At 47.5% G+C, this 23,039-nt stretch overlaps 1 protein-coding gene across 1 annotated transcript in view; it reads right to left on the reverse strand.

Annotated features, from left to right (window-relative positions):
- The window catches only part of Acadvl (Acyl-CoA dehydrogenase very long chain), a 224,065-nt gene that overhangs the window by 125,316 nt on the left and 75,710 nt on the right, over window positions 1-23,039 (reverse strand). Inside the window, exon 4 of the mRNA XM_045748593.2 lies at window positions 12,304-12,429. Coding sequence (XP_045604549.1) covers window positions 12,304-12,429 — 126 coding nt within the window. The remainder of the gene's footprint in view (window positions 1-12,303; window positions 12,430-23,039) is intronic.

Here is a 23,039-nt window from a genome sequence, read left to right on the forward strand (position 1 = left end):
TCTTATAACAATAATGAGAGAGATTATAGCGAGAGCGGATAACGATAGATCACGACTGTTGATAGTCGGTGACTTCAACTTGAAATCCATAGACTGGGAAGCATATGAAGCTAAAACAGAAGATTTTTGGACCTGTAAATTTGTAGACCTCATCCTGGAAACATTCTTGTATCAACATGTTAAACAAGCTACGAGGATGAGGGAAGGGGACGTTCCCTCCATGCTAGATTTGATATTTACCAGGAAGGAGGAAGAGATATTTGACATTCAGTACCTTCCTCCCTTGGGTAAAAGTGACCATGTCTTTTTGGGAATAAAGTATGCAATGCGTTATAAGCTGGAAGAAAATAAGGAGGTTGAAGCAGTTGAAAAACCAGACTTCAGGAGAGGATATTATGGTGACCTTAGAAATTTTTTTAGTGAGTATAATTGGACAGACTTGATGCTAGGCAAGGAAGTGAATGAGATGTATGGCAAGTTTTGTGAAATATATGATAAAGGCACAAAAAAATTTATACCAAAACAGAGATGCAGAACTAGGAAACAGAATTGGTTCAATGGAAATTGCGAGAGGGCTAGAGACCGAAAGACACAAAAAACCAGCGTTGAATGTAATGAAACGCCATTTTCTGGGCGAGACCCGGAGGCTCCCCGGAGCTTTACCGGCTGATATGCTAATGTCAGACTTTGGCATCAGTCATGTGTATGGAGTTCTAGGGCCTACCGGGGACCACGAGCCAGAACCTGGCCCCCTCAGAGAGGCAAGGGGAGCAATGGCCTATAGAAACCCCCGTGTGGTTGGAAGCATTCTATGTCTGCCATCGACCGGGTCAAGCATCCAGAAAGGTAAGCATTCCAAAACAAACCCCTATTCTGGTGAAAATTGCTACCTAAGCCGAACTAGTGAATAGAACTCAACAGAAAACAAGGAAACTAGTATGACGTCATACGTCACCGCGCCGCTGTCTGCGCAGCTCCCCCCTCCCCGGGAGGGGGAAGGGGGAGCCCCAGACCTCCCACGCCGGCTATCCACCCATCAGTTCTGAGGCTGGATGTCAAAACACGCGAAAAACGCCGACCGGAGGGAGGGAGGGTTGCCGGGGAGCCTCCGGGTCTCACCCAGAAAATGGAGTTTCATTACATTCAACGCTGGTTTTCTGGGGGGAGCCCCGTCGGCTCCCCGGAGCTAACTACCCACAGAGGAAGGTCAAAGGGACAAAACCGAGAGGCTGACACCACGCACCCCCTAAGGAGGCGAGACAACCGGCAGCAAACGCCAACCCAAGGCGCCACAGCCCCGAAAATCCCGGGAACAACACGAGAACCACGAGCAGCAAGGCCCCTGCACGAACACCAAAAATCCATGCCCGAAAGACTGCAAGGCCACGTCGCCCAGACGGCAGCGAGAGCAGCGAAGCCACGAACGCCACAGGCATGAGGGAAGAACACAGGCAGCTTAGCCGCAAGAACACGGCTGACCACCCGGGACACCATCACCCGCGAACCGGGAAGAACAGAACCGGATCAACGCAAAACACGCTCCGGACCCAAACGCCGTGGCACGCAAACAACAGCGGAGGGCCGCCACTGAACACAAAAACGACACACCCCCGGCCCGACCAACGAAGCACCAACAAACCCTGGACCCCTCCAGAATGCAGCAGCCCCACCCCGCGCCAGAAAAGATGGAGACTGCTGCCATCAAACAACCAAAACACTAAAACCGAAGGAGCAAGAAAACTCAGCGAACCGACCCCCAGAGGCAAAGGCCCAAAGGAAAGAGCCGACGAAAAAACACACCGGAACCGAAGGGGCACTACCAACCGAGGAGAAGACAGAGCACGCTGACCAGAGACCAGGATGGTGCAAGCGGCGCACGAACAGGCCGGAGGTGAAATGACGCAAAAGACAGCTGACTAACGGTGCAGAAGCAACACCAAGACCGAAAGCAAGCTGAAGCGGCTCCGCCTGCGCCGCACGAAAAGAGGCGACAGTATGTGGCAAGACGACGGCCCCCAACCCCCACTAGAAAACCAAGCCGAGAGTAAACCAAGCTAACAAGAGGAACCACCTAAGAAGGGACAGGAAAAGGAAGGACCGCCAAAATACCCCATACTGCCGCCAAGAGAAGCACGCAGGTGGGACACTTACCACGAAGCCACCCGACCACCAAACCGGAGGCGAGACCACGAGGCAGAACATAAGCAGCCCCGACAAGGCCCCCCCGAGCCCAGGAAAAAGGCGGAGCCGCGAGAAGATCTCGGGCGCGACCACCGAAACCCAGGCGGCACAAGGAGATGGAACGTCTGCCGAACAGAAAAACTCCCCGAAGCATGCAAGCCCGCCAGGAGTTCAGAAACGACGGGTCCGACGCGAGACATCGCAAGAACCCCCCCAAACAAAAAAAAAAAAAAAAAAAACAACAACCAGCAGGGCAAGCTAGGAAAACCAAAGAAGGCGGAAGGGTTGCCGCCAGAACAGGACCCGAACCAAGGGGCACGAACAACTGCAACAGACCGAGACAAAGAAGCACATCACAGGACACAGGCTGACCAATGCCTAAGAACACACGCAGAACATCCCTGCTGCAGAGGAGGCAGGAAGAAAGAGCAGAAGCACAAAAAAAAAAAAAAAAAAACCAGGAGAACAACCAGGGGTGGACAATCAGGCAGGGACAAAAACCCCACGCAATCCCCAGGCACAAAACGGCAGCAAAGTGCCACTCCACAACCGGACACAGGAACAAGGACACGCCACCGTGAAACACGGTACCAATGCACACGTGCCGCAGCAGCAACAGGCACCACTGCAACATGCAACATGTAAATAGCAACTCCCCTCTGCAAAGGCAGAGAACGGAGCAGGCAGACCCCAGACAGGGCCAACGGAGACACGACAAAACCCTGCAGGCCCAGAAACCTGCACCAGGCGACCGACGGCGGAGAAACCCCGCTCGATACCTGCTGGATGAGGTACTGGGAGCTCTTTTACACCTCAAGCCCGGCCCAAGGTCAGGCCAGACCGGCCAGAAGATGGCCCACCAGGCAGCTGCTAGGAGCAGTCCACCGGCCCACATACCCCCACAACCAGGACGGGCCGGAACTGCCATACGAAAACAGGCCAGTGCGCCCTGGAAGTCCACGGACGAACCAGCAAGAAGGCTTATGCTCGCAAGTAGGTCGTGTAACAAGCACAGACCACTGATGGTAATACAGTGTTCCCCAAAAGTGCCAATAGCACCACTGCACTCCACTGGTACTATCCCCCAAGTTCTACCAGATAGGCGGGACCCAAGAGCCAGAGCTCAAATCCTGCAAGCACAGCCAGGAGCCTCACCAGGTGAGTACAGAACCAACCCTACAACCCCCACACCTCACAACATTAAAAAAGGAGGGTCCCCTGAATGACTCCAGCATGGGTTGGACATGCACATGAGGGGGACAGGAAGGGGTGAGAAAGGGACAGTCACTGGTGTGCGAACGGTCTCAGTCGTACAAAAACATACCTAAATAAAGATAGGTATATAAACACCGCCGCATCCAGCGCCCGGCCAAAAGACGCCAGACCGCAGAAACTCACCTGGCGAATGGTGGCTCGAACTTGACACGACTCAACCGTGCCCAGAAGAACTTGGGAGCACCGCCAGGTGAAGACGCCAGAGCCGGACCCTGCCGGACCCGCAGGAGAACAGGGAGAGGCGAAGGAGGCGGTCCACACCCATGACACAGGGAAAACCGCGGTGTCCTCCCCACAACTGGGAACCAGGACACCCCCGGCGCGAAGGGGCACATACCTCAGCCAGGGAGAAGAACGAGAGGCGAAGCACTGTAGCAAAAAAGGGCGCAAAACCCCAGCACTGAAACACCGCCCAGACCAAAACAAACTCCACAGCGCATGCGCATAACACGCTGGCCGAACCGCACACCCTCCCTGCGGGAAGGCGCCAGCCAGGACTATTGCACGAGAAAAGGAGCCAAAAGAGGAAGCAGGAACAATAGAACCGGCCAAAGAAGCAAAGAGCCCCAAAAAAAAAAAAAAAAAGGAACCCAAACGGGCGACAAGTAGCCCAACCGGGCGACAAGTAGCCCAACCGGGCGACAAGTAGCCCAACCGGGCGACAAGTAGCCCAACAGGGCGACAAGTAGCCCAACAGGGCGACAAGTAGCCCAACAGGGCGACAAGTAGCCCAACAGGGCGACAAGTAGCCCAACAGGGCGACAAGTACTAGGAGCCGACAGACGTTCCAATAATGCGGGAAGTAGCGAAAAACCTTCCCGTACCCTCGAGAACACAGAAGCCAACACTAGTCCCGAAGGCACACGAAGGCGCAGGCGCACCCGAGATCAGAAGTCACGCAGAACCCCATCGAACGGGGAAACATGACAAAAACACCGTCCCAAAAAGCGGGGGAGGAAACATCCACCCACAGGACGGAACCAACCGACTCAAAGGCCAAGGAACCGAGCCCGGGGAGGGGCCGACGTCCAACAGCACGTACGGCGAGTGGGGAGGAAAGACCCCACTCCGCGTAACCACAAGCCCCGCCTAGAGGGGGATAAAAAACCCCACGGGGTCTAACGGGGCCAAGGCCCCCCCAAGTCAGCCCCTCCCCAGCCCCGGGAACCTACACGACAGGCCCTGGGGCCGAGCCGTTCCCCCAAAGCCCCGGCCGTACCAGAAAACCGGGGCAGCCGTGAAAACACTAAGGAAGGGAGCCCACTGGCAGACTCATACAACACGGCTGGAGGAACAGGCCCAAATGCCCCCGTCACTACCCCGGAAGGGGAATTCCCCGAGACTGCCCGAGTCTCAACACCACCAAACACCCCGCCCTGAACCTACAGACGGTAAGGAACCGGATGCAGGCAGGAAGGGTGAACCAGGGAAAAGACAAGGGGGCGTGGATGGAACCGAAGCAACCAACACCCCCAAGTCCCAAAACGAACTACAACGGGGCAGCCCCGGGGCTCCTGGGGAGGAAACCACGAGAACGTTGCCACCACCAAGGCTCAAGTGCAATGCCCCTGCTGCCCGCACCCGCTTTGTTAGCACAACTGGGTAACCGAGCCACAACGAGCAACCAAACTCGCAGGACACCGGGTCGAAGGTGTCACCGACCCCACAGGCAGCAGACGGAGGCAAAACAGAGAGTCACCCAGAGACAAAAGGTGAGAGCAACCCTCAAACTCGCTGGAAGCGAGGGGGGGGCTCTGGGGTCACATCCATCGGACCCGCGCGCCCCCAGGGGTTTCCCAGGGTCCCGAGCGTTTACTTTAAGAGGACTCGCGCTCAGGTAATCCCAGGCAGGGTACTGCTAACCGGCACCCAAGCTACCAAACAACTTTCTAAGAGCTGAACCCCCGGGACGTGTACACTCACGGGGACCTAGCAGGGGGTACCACCAGAAATACTCAGAACACAAGGGACACAAGGGGCAAGAACGAAGGCAGACCCCCCCACCAGGTATATAAACAAAAGAAAAAGAAAACCCCGCAAGAGGACAGCGTACCCAAGCGGAACAGAGCCGGCCGCTATGATTGGTAAAGACAAGCTGCACAGTACCCCGCGCCCCACCAGTGCAAACACTGCCCCTTACTCTAAGGCGAACAAGGGAGACAGAACACCCGAGCACACAAAGAGCGGCCGAAAACCAAGCAGTAAACGGCCAAGCAGGGGCAGGACCCAAGGAACTTGTGGAAGGTGGCCCCAAGGCCCAAGGGCAGTACTTACAGGGCACCTAGGGAAGGGAACCCTAGGCGCATGCAGCCCGAGTACTGAAGAATCACTCCCGGCTCACGCACCACCTAGAAAACAGACACCACACTCTAGGTACAGTGCTGAACAACCACTGGAGCCGGAGCACATAACCATTGCCTATAGCATCAGCCGAAGAACTGATGGGTGGATAGCCGGCGTGGGAGGTCTGGGGCTCCCCCTTCCCCCTCCCGGGGAGGGGGGAGCTGCGCAGACAGCGGCGCGGTGACGTATGACGTCATACTAGTTTCCTTGTTTTCTGTTGAAGAGTTCTATTCACTAGTTCGGCTTTTGGTAGCAATTTTCACCAGAATAGGGGTTTGTTTTGGAATGCTTACCTTTCTGGATGCTTGACCCGGTCGATGGCAGACATAGAATGCTTCCAACCACACGGGGCACACGGGGGTTTCTATAGGCCATTGCTCCCCTTGCCTCTCTGAGGGGGCCAGGTTCTGGCTCGTGGTCCCCGGTAGGCCCTAGAACTCCATACACATGACTGATGCCAAAGTCTGACATTAGCATATCAGCCGGTAAAGCTCCGGGGAGCCGACGGGGCTCCCCCCAGAAATGGAATCAATACAGGAAGAGGCCGAACCCCCAAACATACCAGCGATACAAAGATGCGAGAAACAATTACACGGCAGTGAGGAGAGAGGCAGAAAGAAATTTTGAAAAAGGGATTGCGGACAAATGTAAAACAGAACCAGGTCTATTCTATAAATTCATAAACAACAAATTGCAGGTAAAGGATAATATTCAGAGGTTGAAAATGGGAAATAGATTCACGGAAGATGAAAAGGAAATGTGTGAAACACTAAACGAAAAGTTCCAAAATGTGTTTGTACAAAATGAAATCTTTAGGGAACCAGATACAATAAGAATTCCAGAGAACAACATAGAACACATAGAGGTGTCTAGAGACGAAGTGGAAAAAATGCTCAAGGAGCTCGGTAAGAACAAAGCAGCTGGCCCAGATGGCGTTTCACCATGGGTTCTGAGAGAATGTGCATCTGAGCTCAGCATTCCACTTCACCTGATCTTTCAGGCATCCCTGTGTACAGGAATCGTAGCAGACGGGTGGAAACAGGCTAACATAGTTCCAATCTACAAAAGTGGCAGCAGGGAAGACCCCCTCAATTATAGACCTGTATCATTGACAAGTGTAATAGTGAAAGTATTGGAAAAACTAATCAAAACTAAATGGGTAGAACACCTAGAGAGAAATGATATAATATCAGACAGACAGTATGGTTTTCGATCTGGAAGATCCTGTGTATCGAATTTACTCAGTTTCTATGATCGAGCCACAGAGATATTACAGGAAAGAGATGGTTGGGTTGACTGCATCTATCTGGACCTAAAAAAGGCTTTCGACAGAGTTCCACATAAGAGGTTGTTCTGGAAACTGGAAAATATTGGAGGGGTGACAGGTAAGCTTCTATCATGGATGAAAAATTTTCTGACTGATAGAAAAATGAGGGCAGTAATCAGAGGCAATGTATCGGAATGGAGAAATGTCACAAGTGGAGTACCACAGGGTTCAGTTCTTGCACCAGTGATGTTTATTGTGTACATAAATGATCTACCAGTTGGTATACAGAATTATATGAACATGTTTGCTGATGATGCTAAGATAATAGGAAGGATAAGAAATTTAGATGACTGTCATGCCCTTCAAGAAGACCTGGACAAAATAAGTATATGGAGCACCACTTGGCAAATGGAATTTAATGTTAATAAATGTCATGTTATGGAATGTGGAATAGGAGAACATAGACCCCACACAACCTATATATTATGTGAGAAATCTTTAAAGAATTCTGATAAAGAAAGAGATCTAGGAGTGGTTCTAGATAGAAAACTATCACCTGAGGACCACATAAAGAATATTGTGCAAGGAGCCTATGCTATGCTTTCTAACTTCAGAATTGCATTTAAATACATGGATGGCGATATACTAAAGAAATTGTTAATGACTTTTGTTAGGCCAAAGCTAGAATATGCAGCTGTTGTGTGGTGCCCATATCTTAAGAAGCACATCAACAAACTGGAAAAGGTGCAAAGACATGCTACTAAGTGGCTCCCAGAACTGAAGGGCAAGAGCTACGAGGAGAGGTTAGAAGCATTAAATATGCCAAAACTAGAAGACAGAAGAAAAAGAGGTGATATGATCACTACATACAAAATAGTAACAGGAATTGATAAAATCGACAGGGAAGACTTCCTGAGACCTGGAATTTCAAGAACAAGAGGTCATAGATTTAAACTAGCTAAACACAGATGCCGAAGAAATATAAGAAAATTCACCTTCACAAATAGAGTGGTAGACGGTTGGAACAAGTTAAGTGAGAAGGTGGTGGAGGCCAAGACCGTCAGTAGTTTCAAAGCGTTATATGACAAAGAGTGCTGGGAAGACGGGACACCACGAGCGTAGCTCTCATCCTGTAACTACACTTAGGTAATTACACTTAGGTAATTACATAAAGCAAGCCACAAGAATGAGGGAAGGAGATGTACCGTCAGTACTGGATCTAGTATTCACCAGGAAAGAAGAAGAGATTTTTGACATCCAGTACCTTCCTCCCTTGGGAAAGAGTGATCACGTCCTGTTAGACATTAAATATGCTTTAAGATATCATCTAGAAGAAAATGGGGACATTGAAACAGTTGATAAACTCGATTTAAGGAGAGGCAACTATGGGGAACTTCGAAATTTTTTTAATGAGTGTAATTGGACAGAATTGTTGCTAGGCAGGGAAGTAAATGAAATGTATGCCAAATTTTTAAAACTATACGAGGAAGGCACACAAACATTCATACCAAAACAGAGATGCAGGGCCAGAAAACAGGATTGGTTCGACAGAAATTGTGAGAGGGCAAGAGACCAAAAGACACAAAAATGGAATCAGTATAGGAAGAGGCCAAACCCCCAAACATACCAGCGATACAAAGATGCGAGAAACAACTATACAGCAGTAAGGAGAGAGACAGAAAGAAATTTTGAAAAAGGGATAGCAGATAAATGTAAAACAGAACCGGGCCTATTCTACAAATTCATAAACAACAAATTGCAGGTAAAGGATAATATCCAGAGGTTGAAAATGGGAAACAGATTCACGGAAAATGAAAAGGAAATGTGTGAAACATTAAATGAAAAGTTCCAAAGTGTGTTTGTACAAAATGAAATCTTCAGAGAACCAGACACAATAAGAATTCCAGAGAACAACATAGAGCGGATAGAGGTGTCTAGAGATGAAGTGGAAAATATGCTAAAGGAGCTCGGGAAGAACAAAGCAGCTGGCCCAGATGGCGTTTCACCATGGGTTCTGAGAGAATGTGCATCTGAGCTCAGCATTCCACTTCACCTGATCTTTCAGGCATCCCTGTGTACAGGAATCGTAGCAGACGTGTGGAAACAGGCTAACATAGTTCCAATCTACAAAAGTGGCAGCAGGGAAGACCCCCTCAATTATAGACCTGTATCATTGACAAGTGTAATAGTGAAAGTATTGGAAAAGCTAATCAAAACTAAATGGGTAGAACACCTGGAGAGAAATGATATAATATCAGACAGACAGTATGGTTTTCGATCTGGAAGATCCTGTGTATCGAATTTACTCAGTTTCTATGATCGAGCCACAGAGATATTACAGGAAAGAGATGGTTGGGTTGACTGCATCTATCTGGACCTAAAAAAGGCTTTCGACAGAGTTCCACATAAGAGGTTGTTCTGGAAACTGGAAAATATTGGAGGGGTGACAGGTAAGCTTCTATCATGGATGAAAAATTTTCTGACTGATAGAAAAATGAGGGCAGTAATCAGAGGCAATGTATCGGAATGGAGAAATGTCACAAGTGGAGTACCACAGGGTTCAGTTCTTGCACCAGTGATGCTTATTGTGTACATAAATGATCTACCAGTTGGTATACAGAATTATATGAACATGTTTGCTGATGATGCTAAGATAATAGGAAGGATAAGAAATTTAGATGATTGTCATGCCCTTCAAGAAGACCTGGACAAAATAAGTATATGGAGCACCACCTGGCAAATGGAATTTAATGTTAATAAATGTCATGTTATGGAATGTGGAATAGGAGAACATAGACCCCATACAACCTATATATTATGTGAGAAATCTTTAAAGAATTCTGATAAAGAAAGAGATCTAGGGGTGGTTCTAGATAGAAAACTATCACCTGAGGACCACATAAAGAATATTGTGCAAGGAGCCTATGCGATGCTTTCTAACTTCAGAATTGCATTTAAATACATGGATGGCGATATACTAAAGAAATTGTTCATGACTTTTGTTAGGCCAAAGCTAGAATATGCAGCTGTTGTGTGGTGCCCATATCTTAAGAAGCACATCAACAAACTGGAAAAGGTGCAAAGACATGCTACGAAGTGGCTCCCAGAACTGAAGGGCAAGAGCTACGAGGAGAGGTTGGAAGCATTGAACATGCCAAAACTAGAAGACAGAAGAAAAAGAGGTGATATGATCACTACATACAAAATAGTAACAGGGATTGATAAAATCGACAGGGAGGATTTCCTGAGACCTGGCACTTCAAGAACAAGAGGTCATAGATTTAAACTAGCTAAACACAGATGTCAAAGAAATATAAGAAAATTCACCTTCGCAAATAGAGTGGTAGACGGTTGGAACAAGTTAAGTGAGAAGGTGGTGGAGGCCAAGACCGTCAGTAGTTTCAAAGCGTTATATGACAAAGAGTGCTGGGAAGACGGGACACCACGAGCGTAGCTCTCATCCTGTAACTACACTTAGGTAATTACACTTAGGTAATTACTCGCATTCCGAGGTACCACTATATAAAGAATTTAGTTAGAAGTCAATCCAGCGTCTTTTCTAGTGCATTTTTGATGCGAGTGACAAGTTTCAACAAGATAATTTTCAATGTGAGTGACAAGAGTTTAAACAAGATCAGGACTCAGTCGTACATTTTGTGGGGGATGGGTGGACCCTGGGGTTGTGGGATTGTCGGTGACAGACATATCAGGTACACGCAGAAGTTGTGGTCGAGTGTGAGGTAGAGGTTGATGATGGGCTGAGTTTGGTTATTTCAATGCACTACTGTATTGTAGGTTGGTGGTAGGGAGAACCTTAGTTTTTGCTGCTGCTGCTATGTATGAAGGCTATTGTTTGAATGTAATATCGTGTTCGCCATAACAGTTTGAGCAGGTGAGTGTATCTGATGCACAGTGTGTGTATAGTGGGAATCACAGCATTTCCCACATTTAATGCATTTGGTGCAGCCTTTCGAGGTATGGTTAAAACCTTTACATCTAAAGCACTGAGTGGGACGTGGTACGTACACCTCTAGTTTATGGAGGAAGTCGTTTAACCAAATCCTCTCGGGGGAATGCAGTCTAGAAAGGTAAGCAGGGCAGTGCCTGTGTCGCTCAGTTCTCAGTTTGTTCTTCGCATAAATTTTTTGACTCCAAAGATTAGAAGGCCATTTGACTGAAATTGTGCCTTAATGTCGTCTGCACTAATGTCTACAACATGTCAGATTACATATTTTGTTAATCGGTCTCCTAGTACTTTGAAGCACTTGACTTTGTATCCACAGATGTCAGTAATGTCTGAAAGCTCTAGTTCCTTGCTCTGTTTGTGGTCCACTGCGATTAAGTTCCTTTGTTTATTAGGTCTCATATCGTGCACGTTGATCCCGAATATCTGGGGAATGGCATTATGTAAGATACTTTGTGCCATGCCATTTCTGAAAACACTCCCATCTTCGCCATCAAAGGCATTGATGAAAGTTTGCAAATCAGAAGAACTTGGCCTACCTTGGTTGAGCGATGAATGTTGATACTGAAGCCGCATGGTGCCGGCATGGTCTCTGTTTACCTCTGTATGATGGCAGCGCTTCGTCTTTAGTCTGTTTGCCTTGCTGTGATGTTTACTGTCCAGGAAATCTCCATCTTGATCCTCCTCTAAGACTGGGTGACATTCAAGATCTAAAGGTGTGGCATGCAACAGTGGTTTCCCAACATCCTCAAAGGTATCGTGAATGTTTGTAGGAGAGATGCTGTGCTCACCTCCACCAGTCGCTATGATGCCTACGTCCGAGCTCCCTCATCTCTCATCTCTCTCTAACTGCCCAGTTCCAATAATGTTTCAACATATACATGTGTGTCATATACATTTTCCAATAGTTCATTTATGTCTTATAATGATCCAAGTTGTTTTTCAACATTTAACTGTAGTTTCTCTTGCACTGAATCTCCTTTTTAAACATGTTCGTAACTTTGTTTACACTGTTTTTTCGGATGACGATCACAATACTCTGTGCACTTGCAGAACTGCCTATTGTACTGGCGAAGATTTCAACTGCTAAAGTTCCAGACTGTTTTTCAACATTTAACACAGTTGTTTCTTCCTTCACATGGGGCTCGCTCGCTCTCTTACACCACAAGGCTTGGATGCCTCCAGGTTATAGCATCCGGGAGCTACTGACGGGGGTCATCTCAGAAATTGGTAATGTACATAAAAAAAATTAACAATTTACATCAATACACACCTTAAAACCAATGGACTGGTGAGCTCCAAGAGTAATGCCCACTCCCAAGTCATTGTAGCCAACAATCTCCACCAAACGAGTATACTGTGTGTTGGAGAGTCCCACGCCGCCATACTCAGTTGGAACCTGGCAAAAACAAAGAGCTGTATTATTTATCATCATCTGTAAACTCTGGTCATGCCCAACTGCACAAGGTGCAACAGCATGCAGTACAGGTTTGTCTATCAAAACAGCAATACAATCACCTCATTTGCACTGCTAATTGAGATGAATAAACCAGATATATAACTTTATTTCATAAAATATGTAACCTTACTTCGTGAAATGTGGTATAAACTTAATTGAGTTCTATGACAAGGTTACTAAAATAAGACAGAAAAATAAGGCTGGGTAGATTGCATTTTCCTAGACTGTCAAAAAAACTTGAGACTGTTCCTCACAAAATATTAGTGAACAAGATGGAGAAGCAAACTGGGATAATTGGGAAGACACTAAACTGAGTAAGGGAGTACTTGAAGGACAGAAACCAAGAGAGTCACATTCAGAGGCAAGGTTTCCAGCTGGAAATGTGTCACAAGTGAGATCCCCCAAGGCTAGGTTCTGGGACCACTACTGTTCCTAATTTATGTTAATAATTTATCCAAGGATGTGAGCTCATATATGTCGATGCTTGCAGATGGTGCAAAGTAATGAGGACCTTGAAAACAAAAAGACAACTGCAAAATGTTACAGGATGTTACCTTGAATGGGCAAAGAAATAGTTGCTAGAGTTCAATCCCAACAAGTGTAAGGTAATAAAGATGGTTTCTGGTTTGATATCCAAAGGGTTTGGGAAAGGGTGGGGGGACACACAAAGTACTGTAATGCACATACAGTACAAGTACAGTATTTATGAGTACAAATGTTGACTGGGTAGAGGCTAGCTGCCTTCCCCACCCACTTAATGCAATCCCCTCATCACTGACTCCACCATTTACAGTGACACCTCGGCTTATGAATACCCTCTCTTCACAAACTTTTCGGGTTACGATTATCTTGAGATGATTTCGGTGTTTAGCGTCCCAGCGACCCCGGTCCTCGACCAGGTCTCCTTTTTGTTACACACCCTCAGGAAGCAGCCCGTAGCATCTGTCTAACTCCTAGGTATCTATTTACTGCTAGGTAACAGGAGCATCAGGGTGAAAAAACTTTTTGCCCATTTGTCTCCGCCTCCACCGAGGATCGAACCCGGAACCTCAGGACTACGAATCCGAAGCGCTGTCCACCCAGCTGTCAGGCGCCCAATTTCTTTGTAAAATCCAAATCAGGTTACGAACTTTGCCTCGGGCAACATAGTTTGTTGATATGCATATGGCCAACCTAGCATGTGGTGGCACGGTGACCAAGTCTCAGTTTACCGGTGCCTCCGGCCTAGTGACAATCGCGCCTGAATTCTTTGTAAAGAATTTCAGTGTTTTTCAGATTTTTGGGGTATATGAACATAAAAGTAATTATTATATATATTGCCATGGGTCCCAAGAAAGTCAGCGGTAAGGTTCAATCTAAGAAAATAGTTGTGAGTAGAGGCATTAGAGGATGTTTAAGAAACATTAAGAAAATGTGTGAAGTATGGGAAGAACTACAAAGTTTTGTTGAAAAAAACTCACTCAGATAGAGCTGTAGCAGGCTACCTTGGCTACCTTGAGGTGCTTCCGGGGCTTAGTGTCCCCGCGGCCCGGTCGTCGACCAGGCCTCCTGGTTGCTGGACTGATCAACCAGGCTGTTAGACGCGGCTGCTCGCAGCCTGACGTATGAGTCACAGCCTGGTTGATTGCATTGCCATTGCATTGACCTTTTTAATGACAATGTGATGTCTCACTACAGACGAGTGTTAAAATGTAGGGAAGAACAAGTGTCTTTAGACAGATTCCTAGTAAGACAAGAAAGCAGTGAGCCACAACCAGGTCCTAGTGGTATGCAGGCAAAACGTAGGGAAGTGTATACCCTAGAGAAGTTATCACTGCCTGATGTTATAATGGATGGGGACTCCCCTTCCAAACACTAACACCTCTCCTCCTCCCCCCCCCCCCTCCTCACTGTCTTCCATATGTCAACAAGTCATCAATAAAGGTAAGCAATAACTTGTATATACTTTAGTACTAAAGATTTGGGTGAATTAGGTGTGTTGGAAATAAAACTTACTTTGAAGTTAATATTTTTGGAAGTGTGGAACGGATTAATTCAATTTACATTAATGGACATTACATTACATTACATTTACATTACATTATCTACAAACAGCTTTACTCCTACCTCGTAAAATTTGACATTCTTAGCCCCTGTCAGTTTGGCTTCCGCTCCCAAAAGAGTACCAACGATGCAATTATTAGTCTCCTTGATATTATTTACTCAGCCCTTGACAAAAATGAGTTTCCGATTGGACTCTTCATTGACCTGAGAAAGGCCTTTGATACTGTTAATCACAATTACCTCTTACGTAAACTCCATCATTATGGAATTTGAGGCCATACACTGGACTATATCCAATCCTATCTTGGTGATAGACACCAATGTGTAGCCATCAATAATATAACCTCTCCCACTCTACCAATAACCGTTGGAGTGCCACAGGGCAGCATTTTGGGACCTCTCTTATTTCTTATTTACATCAATGATCTGCCTAACGTCTCTAACATTCTGAAACCTATTTTGTTTGCTGATGATACTACCCTCATCTACTCTAACCCCAACCCACATACACTAAATAATGTTGTTAATAATGAACTAAAAAAAGTTCACTTATGGATGTCAACCAACAAACTAACACTTAACATAGAAAAGACCTACTACATCTTATTTGGAAGCAAATCTACAAATGCAATTCAGCTTCTGATAGACAATGATAGACATTAGCAATAAAAATGATGGAAAGTTTCTTGGCCTATTCCTAGACAAGAGACTCAACTTCAGTACCCACATACAACACATAACTAAGAAAGTCTCTAAAACAGTTGGTATACTCTCCAAAATCAGATATTATGTACCTAACTCTGCTCTCATCTCTCTATATTATGCACTAATCTATCCCTATCTTAATTATGGTATCTGTGCATGGGGTTCAACCACTGCAAACCACCTCAAGTCCATCATTACCCAGCAAAAATCTGCTATCAGAATAACAACAAATTCTGCTTTCAGACAACACTCAGCCCCCTTGTTTAACTCCCTAAACATGCTAAACATAATCTCACTCCACAAATTCTCTTGTGTCAACTACATTTACAAAACCCTGTTCTTAAATGCAAATCCTGCTCTGAAACTCTCCCTGGACAGATGTAATAGGACCCATTATCACCACACCAGAAATAAATATCTCTTTGATATCCCCAGAGTCAAACTTAATTTGTGTAAACACTATGCAAATAAAGGGACCCAGTCTATGGAACTCACTCCCTATTGAATTGAAAAGCTGTCCAACTTTTGCATCATTCAAAAAACCAGCGTTGAATGTAATGAAACGCCATTTTCTGGGTGAGACCCAAAGGCTCCCCGGAGCTTTACCGGATGATATACTAATGTCAGACTTTGGCATCAGTCATGTGTATGGAGTTCTAGGGCCTACCGGGGACCACGGCCAGAACCTGGCCCCCTCAGAGAGGCAAGGGGAGCAATGGCCTATAGAAACCCTTGTGTGGTTGGAAGCATTCTATGTCTGCCATCGACCGGGTCAAGCATCCAGAAAGGTAAGCATTCCAAAACATACCCCTATTCTGGTGAAAATTGCTACCTAAAGCCGAACTAGTGGATAGAACTCTTCAACAGAAAACAAGGAAACTAGTATGACGTCATACGTCACCGCGCCGCTGTCTGCGCAGCTCCCCCCTCCCCGGGAGGGGGAAGGGGGAGCCCCAGACCTCCCATGCCGGCTATCCACTCATCAATTCTGAGGCTGGATGTCAAAACACGCGAAAAACCGCCGACCGGAGGGAGGGAGGGTTGCCGGGGAGCCTCCGGGTCTCACCCAGAAAATGGCGTTTCATTACATTCAACGCTGGTTTTCTGGGGGGAGCCCCGTCGGCTCCCCGGAGCTAACTACCCACAGAGGAAGGTCAAAGGGACAGAACCGGGAGGCGGATACCACGCACTCCCCAAGGAGGCGAGACAACCAACCAACTTGGGTTGGCAGCAAACGCCAACCCAAGGCGCCACAGCCCCGAAAAGTCCCGGGAACAACACGAGAACAACGAGCAGCAATGCCCCTGCACGAACACCAAAAATCCATGCCCGAAAGACCGCAAGGCCACGTCGTCCAGATGGCAGCGAGAGCAGCGAAGCCACGAATGCCACAGGCATGAGGGAAGAACACAGGCAGCTTAGCTGCAAGAACATGGCTGACCACCCGGGACACTATCACCCGCGAACCGGGAAGAACAGAACCAGATCAACGCAAAACGCGCTCCGGACCCAAACGCCGTGGCACGCAAACAACAGCGGAGGGCCGCCACTGAACACAAAAAACGACACCCCCCGGCCCGACCAACGAAGCACCAACAAACCCTGGACCCCTCCAGAACGCAGCAGCCCCACCCCGCGCCAGAAAATATGGAGACTGCTGCCACCGAACAACCAAAACGCTAAAACCGAAGGAGCAAGAAAACTCAGCGACTCGACCCCCAGAGGCAAAGGCCAAAAGGAAAGAGCCGACGAAAAAACACACCGGAACCGAAGGGGCACTACCAACCGAGAAGACAGAGCATGCTGACCAGAGACCAGGATGGTGCAAGCGGCGCACGAACAGGCCGGAGGTGAAACGATGCACAAGACAGCTGACTAACGGTGCAGAAGCAACACCAAGACCGAAAGCAAGCTGAAGCGGCTCCGCCCGCGCCACACGAAAAGAGGCGACAGTATGTGGCAAGACGACGGCCCCCAACCCCCACCAGAAAACCAAGCCGAGAGTAAACCAAGCTAACAAGAGTAACCACCTAAGAAGGGACAGGAAAAGGAAGGACCGCCAAAATACCCCATACTGCCGCCAAGAGAAGCACGCAGGTGGGACACCTACCACGAAGCCACCCGACCACCAACCGGAGGCGAGACCGCGAGGCAGAACATAAGCAGCCCCGACAAGGCCCCTCCGAGCCCAGGAAAAGGCGGAGCTGCGGGAAGATCTCGGGCGCGACCACCGAAACCCAGGCGGCACAAGGAGATGGAACATCTGCTGAACAGAAAAACTCCCCAAAGCATGCAAGGCCGCCAGGAGTTCAGAAACGACAGGTCCGACACGAGACACCGCAAGACCCCAAAAAAAAATAAAAACGGCAGGGCAAGCTAGGAAACCAAAGAAGGCAGAAGGGTCACCACCAGAACAGTACCCGAACCAAGGGGTACGAACAACCGCAATAGACCGAGACAAAGAAGCACATCACAGGACACAGGCTGACAAATGCCTAAGAACACACGCAGAACACCCCTGCTGAAGAGGAGGCAGGAAGAAAGAGCAGAAGCACAAAAACCCCAGGAGAACAACCAGGGGTGGACAATCAGGCGGGGACAGAAAAACCCCCACGCAATCCCCAGGCACAAAACGGCAGCAAAGTGCCACTTCACAACCGGACACAGGAACAAGGACACTCCACCGTGAAACACGGTACCAATGCACACGTGCAGTAGCAGCAACAGGCACCACTGCAACATGCAACATGTAAATAGCAACTCCCTTCTACAAAGGCAGAGAACGGAGCAGGCAGACCCCAGACAGGGCCAACGGAGACACAACAAAACCCCGCAGGCCCAGAAACCTGCACCAGGCGACTGACGGCGGAGAAACCCCGCTCGATACCTGCTGGATGAGGTACTGGGAGCTCTTTTACACCTCAAGCCCGGCCCAAGGCCAGGCTAGACCGGACAGAGGGTGGCCCACCAGGCAGCTGCTAGGAGCAGTCCACCGGCCCACATACCCCAACAACCAGGACGGGCCGGAACAGCCATACGAAAACAGGCTAGTGCGCCCTGGAAGTCAACGGACGAACCAGCAAGAAGGCTTATGCTCGCAAGTAGGTCGTGTAACAAGCACAGACCTCTGATGGTAATACAGTGTTCCCCAAATGTGCCAATAGCACCATTGCACTCCACTGGTACTATACCGCAAGTTCTACTAGATAGGCAGGACCCAAGAGCCAGAGCTCAAATCCTGCAAGCACAGCCAGGAGCCTAACCAGGTGAGTACAGAACCAACCCTACAACCCCCACACCTCACAACATTAAAAAAGGAGGGTCCCCTGAATGACTCCAGCATGGGTTGGACATGCACATGAGGGGGACAGGAAGGGTTGAAAAAGGGACAGTCACTGGTGTGCGAACGGTCTCGAGTCGTACAAAAATATACCTAAATAAAGATAGGTATATAAACACCGCCGCATCCAGCGCCCGGCCAAAAGACGCCAGACCGCAGAAACTCACCTGGCGAACGGTGGCACGAACTTGATACGACTCAACCGTGCCCAGAAGAACCTGGGAGCACTGCCAGGTGAAGACGCCAGAGCCGGACCCTGCCGGACCCGCAGGAGAGCAGGGAGAGGCGAAGGAGGCGGTCCACACCCATGACACAGGGAAAACCGCGGTGTCCTCCCCACAACTGGGAACCAGGACACCCCCGGCGCGAAGGGGCACATACCGCAGCCAGGGAGAAGAACGAGAGGCGAAGCACTGTAGCAAAAAGTCATCACCGACTTTCACCGGCTGGTGTTTTGCTGGCGCAAAACACCAGCACTGAAACACCGCCCAGACCAAAACAAACTCCACGGCACATGCGCATAACACGCTGGCCGAACCGCACAACCCTCTCTGCGGGAAGGCGCCAGCCAGGACTACTGCACGAGAAAAGTAGCCAAAAGAGGAAGCAGGAACAATAAAACCGGCCAAAGAAGCAAAGAGCCCAAAAAGGAACCCAACCGGGCGACAAGTAGCCCAATCGGGCGACAAGTAGCCCAACCGGGCGACAAGTAGCCCAACCGGGCGAATTTGGTAAAAAGCAGTGAGTGAGTCGAGCATTATAGCAGCAGCAGCACCAGCCACATGTTACCAGTCAACTGATCACTCAGGCCAGACTAACCTCATGCTGGACGTGTCTCTTTACTCCCCACTGACACCACCTGCCCACAATGCTCACCACTTACACAACCTACCTCTCCTGACAACTTCCACCACTGACACTACTTGCCTTCCTGTTGCTCACCATTTAATGCAACCTGCCTCCCCTGACAACTTCACCATTGACACCACCTGCCTTCCTAACCACTAACACAACCTGCCTCCCCTGACAACTTCACCATTGACACCACCTGCCTTCCTAACCACTAACACAACCTGCCTCCCCTGACAACTTCACCATTGACACCACCTGCCTTCCTAACCACTAACACAACCTACCTCTCCTGACAACTTCACCATTGACACCACCTGCCTTCCTAACCACTAACACAACCTGCCTCCCCTGACAACTTCACCATTGACACCACCTGCCTTCCTAACCACTAACACAACCTGTCTCCCCTGACAACTTCACCATTGACACCACCTGCCTTCCTAACCACTAACACAACCTGCCTCTCCTGACAACTTCACCATTGACACCACCTGCCTTCCTAACCACTAACACAACCTACCTCTCCTGACAACTTCACCATTGACACCACCTGCCTTCCTAACCACTAACACAACCTGCCTCCCCTGACAACTTCACCATTGACACCACCTGCCTTCCTAACCACTAACACAACCTGCCTCCCCTGACAACTTCACCATTGACACCACCTGCCTTCCTAACCACTAACACAACCTGCCTCTCCTGACAACTTCACCATTGACACCACCTGCCTTCCTAACCACTAACACAACCTGCCTCTCCTGACAACTTCACCATTGACACCACCTGCCTTCCTAACCACTAACACAACCTGCCTCCCCTGACAACTTTACCATTGATACCACCTGCCTTCCTAGCCATTAACCTGCTTGATACCTGCTTGATGGGGTTCTGGGAGTTCTTCAACTTCCCAAGCCCGGCTTGACTTGTGAGAGTTTGGTCCACCAGGCTGTTGCTTGGAGCGGCCCGCAGGCCCACATACCCATCACAGGCCGGTTGGTCCGGCACACATTGAAGAAAACAATCTAGTTTTCTCTTTGAAGATGTCCACCGTTGTTCCGGCAATATTTCTGATGCTCGCTGGTAGGACATTGAACAACCGCGGACCTCTGATGTTTATACAGTGTTCTCTAATTGTGCCTATGGCACCTCTGCTCTTCACTGGTTCTATTCTGTATTTTCTTCCATGTCGTTCACTCCAGTACATTGTTATTTTACTGTGCAGATTTGGGACCTGTCCCTCCAGTATTTTCCATGTGTATATTATTTGGTATCTCTCTCGTCTCCTTTCTAGTGAGTACATTTAGAGAGCTTTGAGACGATCCCAATAATTTAGGTGCTTTATCTCGTCTATGCGTGCCGTATATGTTCTCTGTATTCCCTCTATTTCAGCAAGCTCTCCTGCTCTGAAGGGAAAAGTAAGTACTGAGCAGTACTCAAGACAGGACAACACAAGTGATTTGAAGAGTACAACCATTGTGATGGGATCTCTGGACTTGAAGGTTCTCATAATCCATCCTATCATTTTTCTGGCTGACGCAATACTAGATTGGTTATGCTCCCTAAACGTTAGGTTGTCGGACATCGTTGTTCCCAAATCCTTGACATGGTGCTTTCCTACTATGGGCAGATTCGATTGTGTTTTGTACACTGTATTATGTTTAAGATCCTCATTTTTGCCGTATCTGAGTACCTGGAATTTATCACCGTGAAACATCATGTTATTTTCTGCTGCCCAATCGAAAACTTTGTTAATGTCTGTCTGTAGTTTTCAATGTCTTCAGCAGAGGTAATTTTCATGCTGATTTTTGTATCATTTGCAAAGGACACGAAGCTTTGACTTGTATTTTTGTCTATATCTGATAAGAGAATAAGGAACAGCAGTGGTGCAAGGACTGTACCTTAAGGTACAGATCTTTTAACTGCGCTCGGACTCGATTTTACTTGATTGACTGTTACTCTTTGTGTTCTGTTCGACAGGAAATTGAGTATCCAGCGTCCTACTTTACCAGTTACACCCATTGACCTCATTTTGTGTGCAATCACTCCATGGTCACATTTGTCGAATGCCTTTGCAAAGTCTGTGTATACAACATCTGCATTCTATTTTACTTCTAATGCCTCAGTGATTTTATCATAATGGTCAAGTAGCTGTGGGAGGCATGATCTTCCTGCACTAAATCCATGTTGGCCTGGATTGTGGAGGTCATTGGTTTCCATGAATCTAGTGACCTGACTCCTGATCACTCTGTCAAATACTTTTATTATGTGGGACGTTAGTGCAACTGATCTATAATTCTTTGCCAATGCTTTGCTACCTCCCTTGTGTAGAGGGGCAATGTCTGCTGCTTTAAGCGCATCTGGTATCTCCCCTGTGTCCAAGCTCTTCCTCCACACTATACTGAGTGCCTGTGCTACTGGCAATTTGCATATCTTTATAAATATTGAATTCCATGAGTCTGGACCCGGGGCTGAGTGCATGGAGATATTATCAATTTCTCTTTCAAAATCTGCTACGCTCGTGTTGATATCAGTTATATTTACAGGTGTTTGGATATCACTCATAAAGAAATTGTCCGAATCTTCCACTTTCATGCTGTGTATCGGAGTGCTAAACTGCTTTTTTTGTATAAAAAACTTCATACTGCTTTTTTAGGATTTCACTAATTTCTTTGTCATCCTCAGTGTATGAACCTGCACTAATACGAATAGGTCCAATACTGGCAGTGGTTTTTGCTTTTAATTTAGCATATGTGAAAAAATATTTTGGATTTTTCTTTATTTCTTGAATTTTTTTCTGTTCTAGTTGCCTTTCTTCAGTCTGATAGGAAAGCTTCAGTCTCTGTTCGATTTCTTCAATCTCCCTGTTTAAATTATTTCTTCTTTGTACTGAGAGTCGTGTCTGCTTAAGCATTTCCGTTAATTTCTTCCTTCTTTTGTAATGTCGTCTGCGTTCTCTTTCTACATTTGACCTCTCTCTGACTTTCCTCAAAGGAACATGTCTCAGACATTTATTATGCTTCAGAAGTCAGTTTTTCTATTCCTTGTGTAGGATTTTTATTTCTTAGAACATTTTCCCATTGAATGTTTGTAAGTTCCCTGTTTATTTTCTCCCAGTCTATCCTCTTATTATTAAAATTGAATTTATTGAATAGCCCTTTCCGCTTGTTGTTTCTCTTGGGTCTACTACCAGTATTAATGTTAGTTTGCACTTCAATGAGCTTGTGGTCCGAGTACGTAGTGTCTTAGGCAGTAATGTCTCTGATTAGCTCATTATTGTTCGAGAATATCAGGTCCAGCGTGTTTTCGTTCCTAGTTGGTTCTGTAATCTGCTGACTGAGCGAGAATTTGTCACAGAATGTCAGTAGTTCTCTGACCTATTCTGACCTGTGGTTGGTTATTTTCAGGTTGATTTCCTGCTATAATGTAATTGTTTACTATTCTCCATTTTAAACTGGGTAGATTGAAGTCTCCAAGGAAGATAATATCTGGTACTGGGTTTGCTAGGTTATCAAGGATATTCTCTATTTTGTGGATCTGTTTAGTGAACTCCTCAACTGTTGCATCTGGCGGTTTGTATATTAAAATAGTAAGTATATTAATATTTTCT

Source organism: Procambarus clarkii, chromosome 2, assembly GCF_040958095.1.
Source record: "Procambarus clarkii isolate CNS0578487 chromosome 2, FALCON_Pclarkii_2.0, whole genome shotgun sequence".
NCBI lineage: Eukaryota > Metazoa > Arthropoda > Malacostraca > Decapoda > Cambaridae > Procambarus > Procambarus clarkii.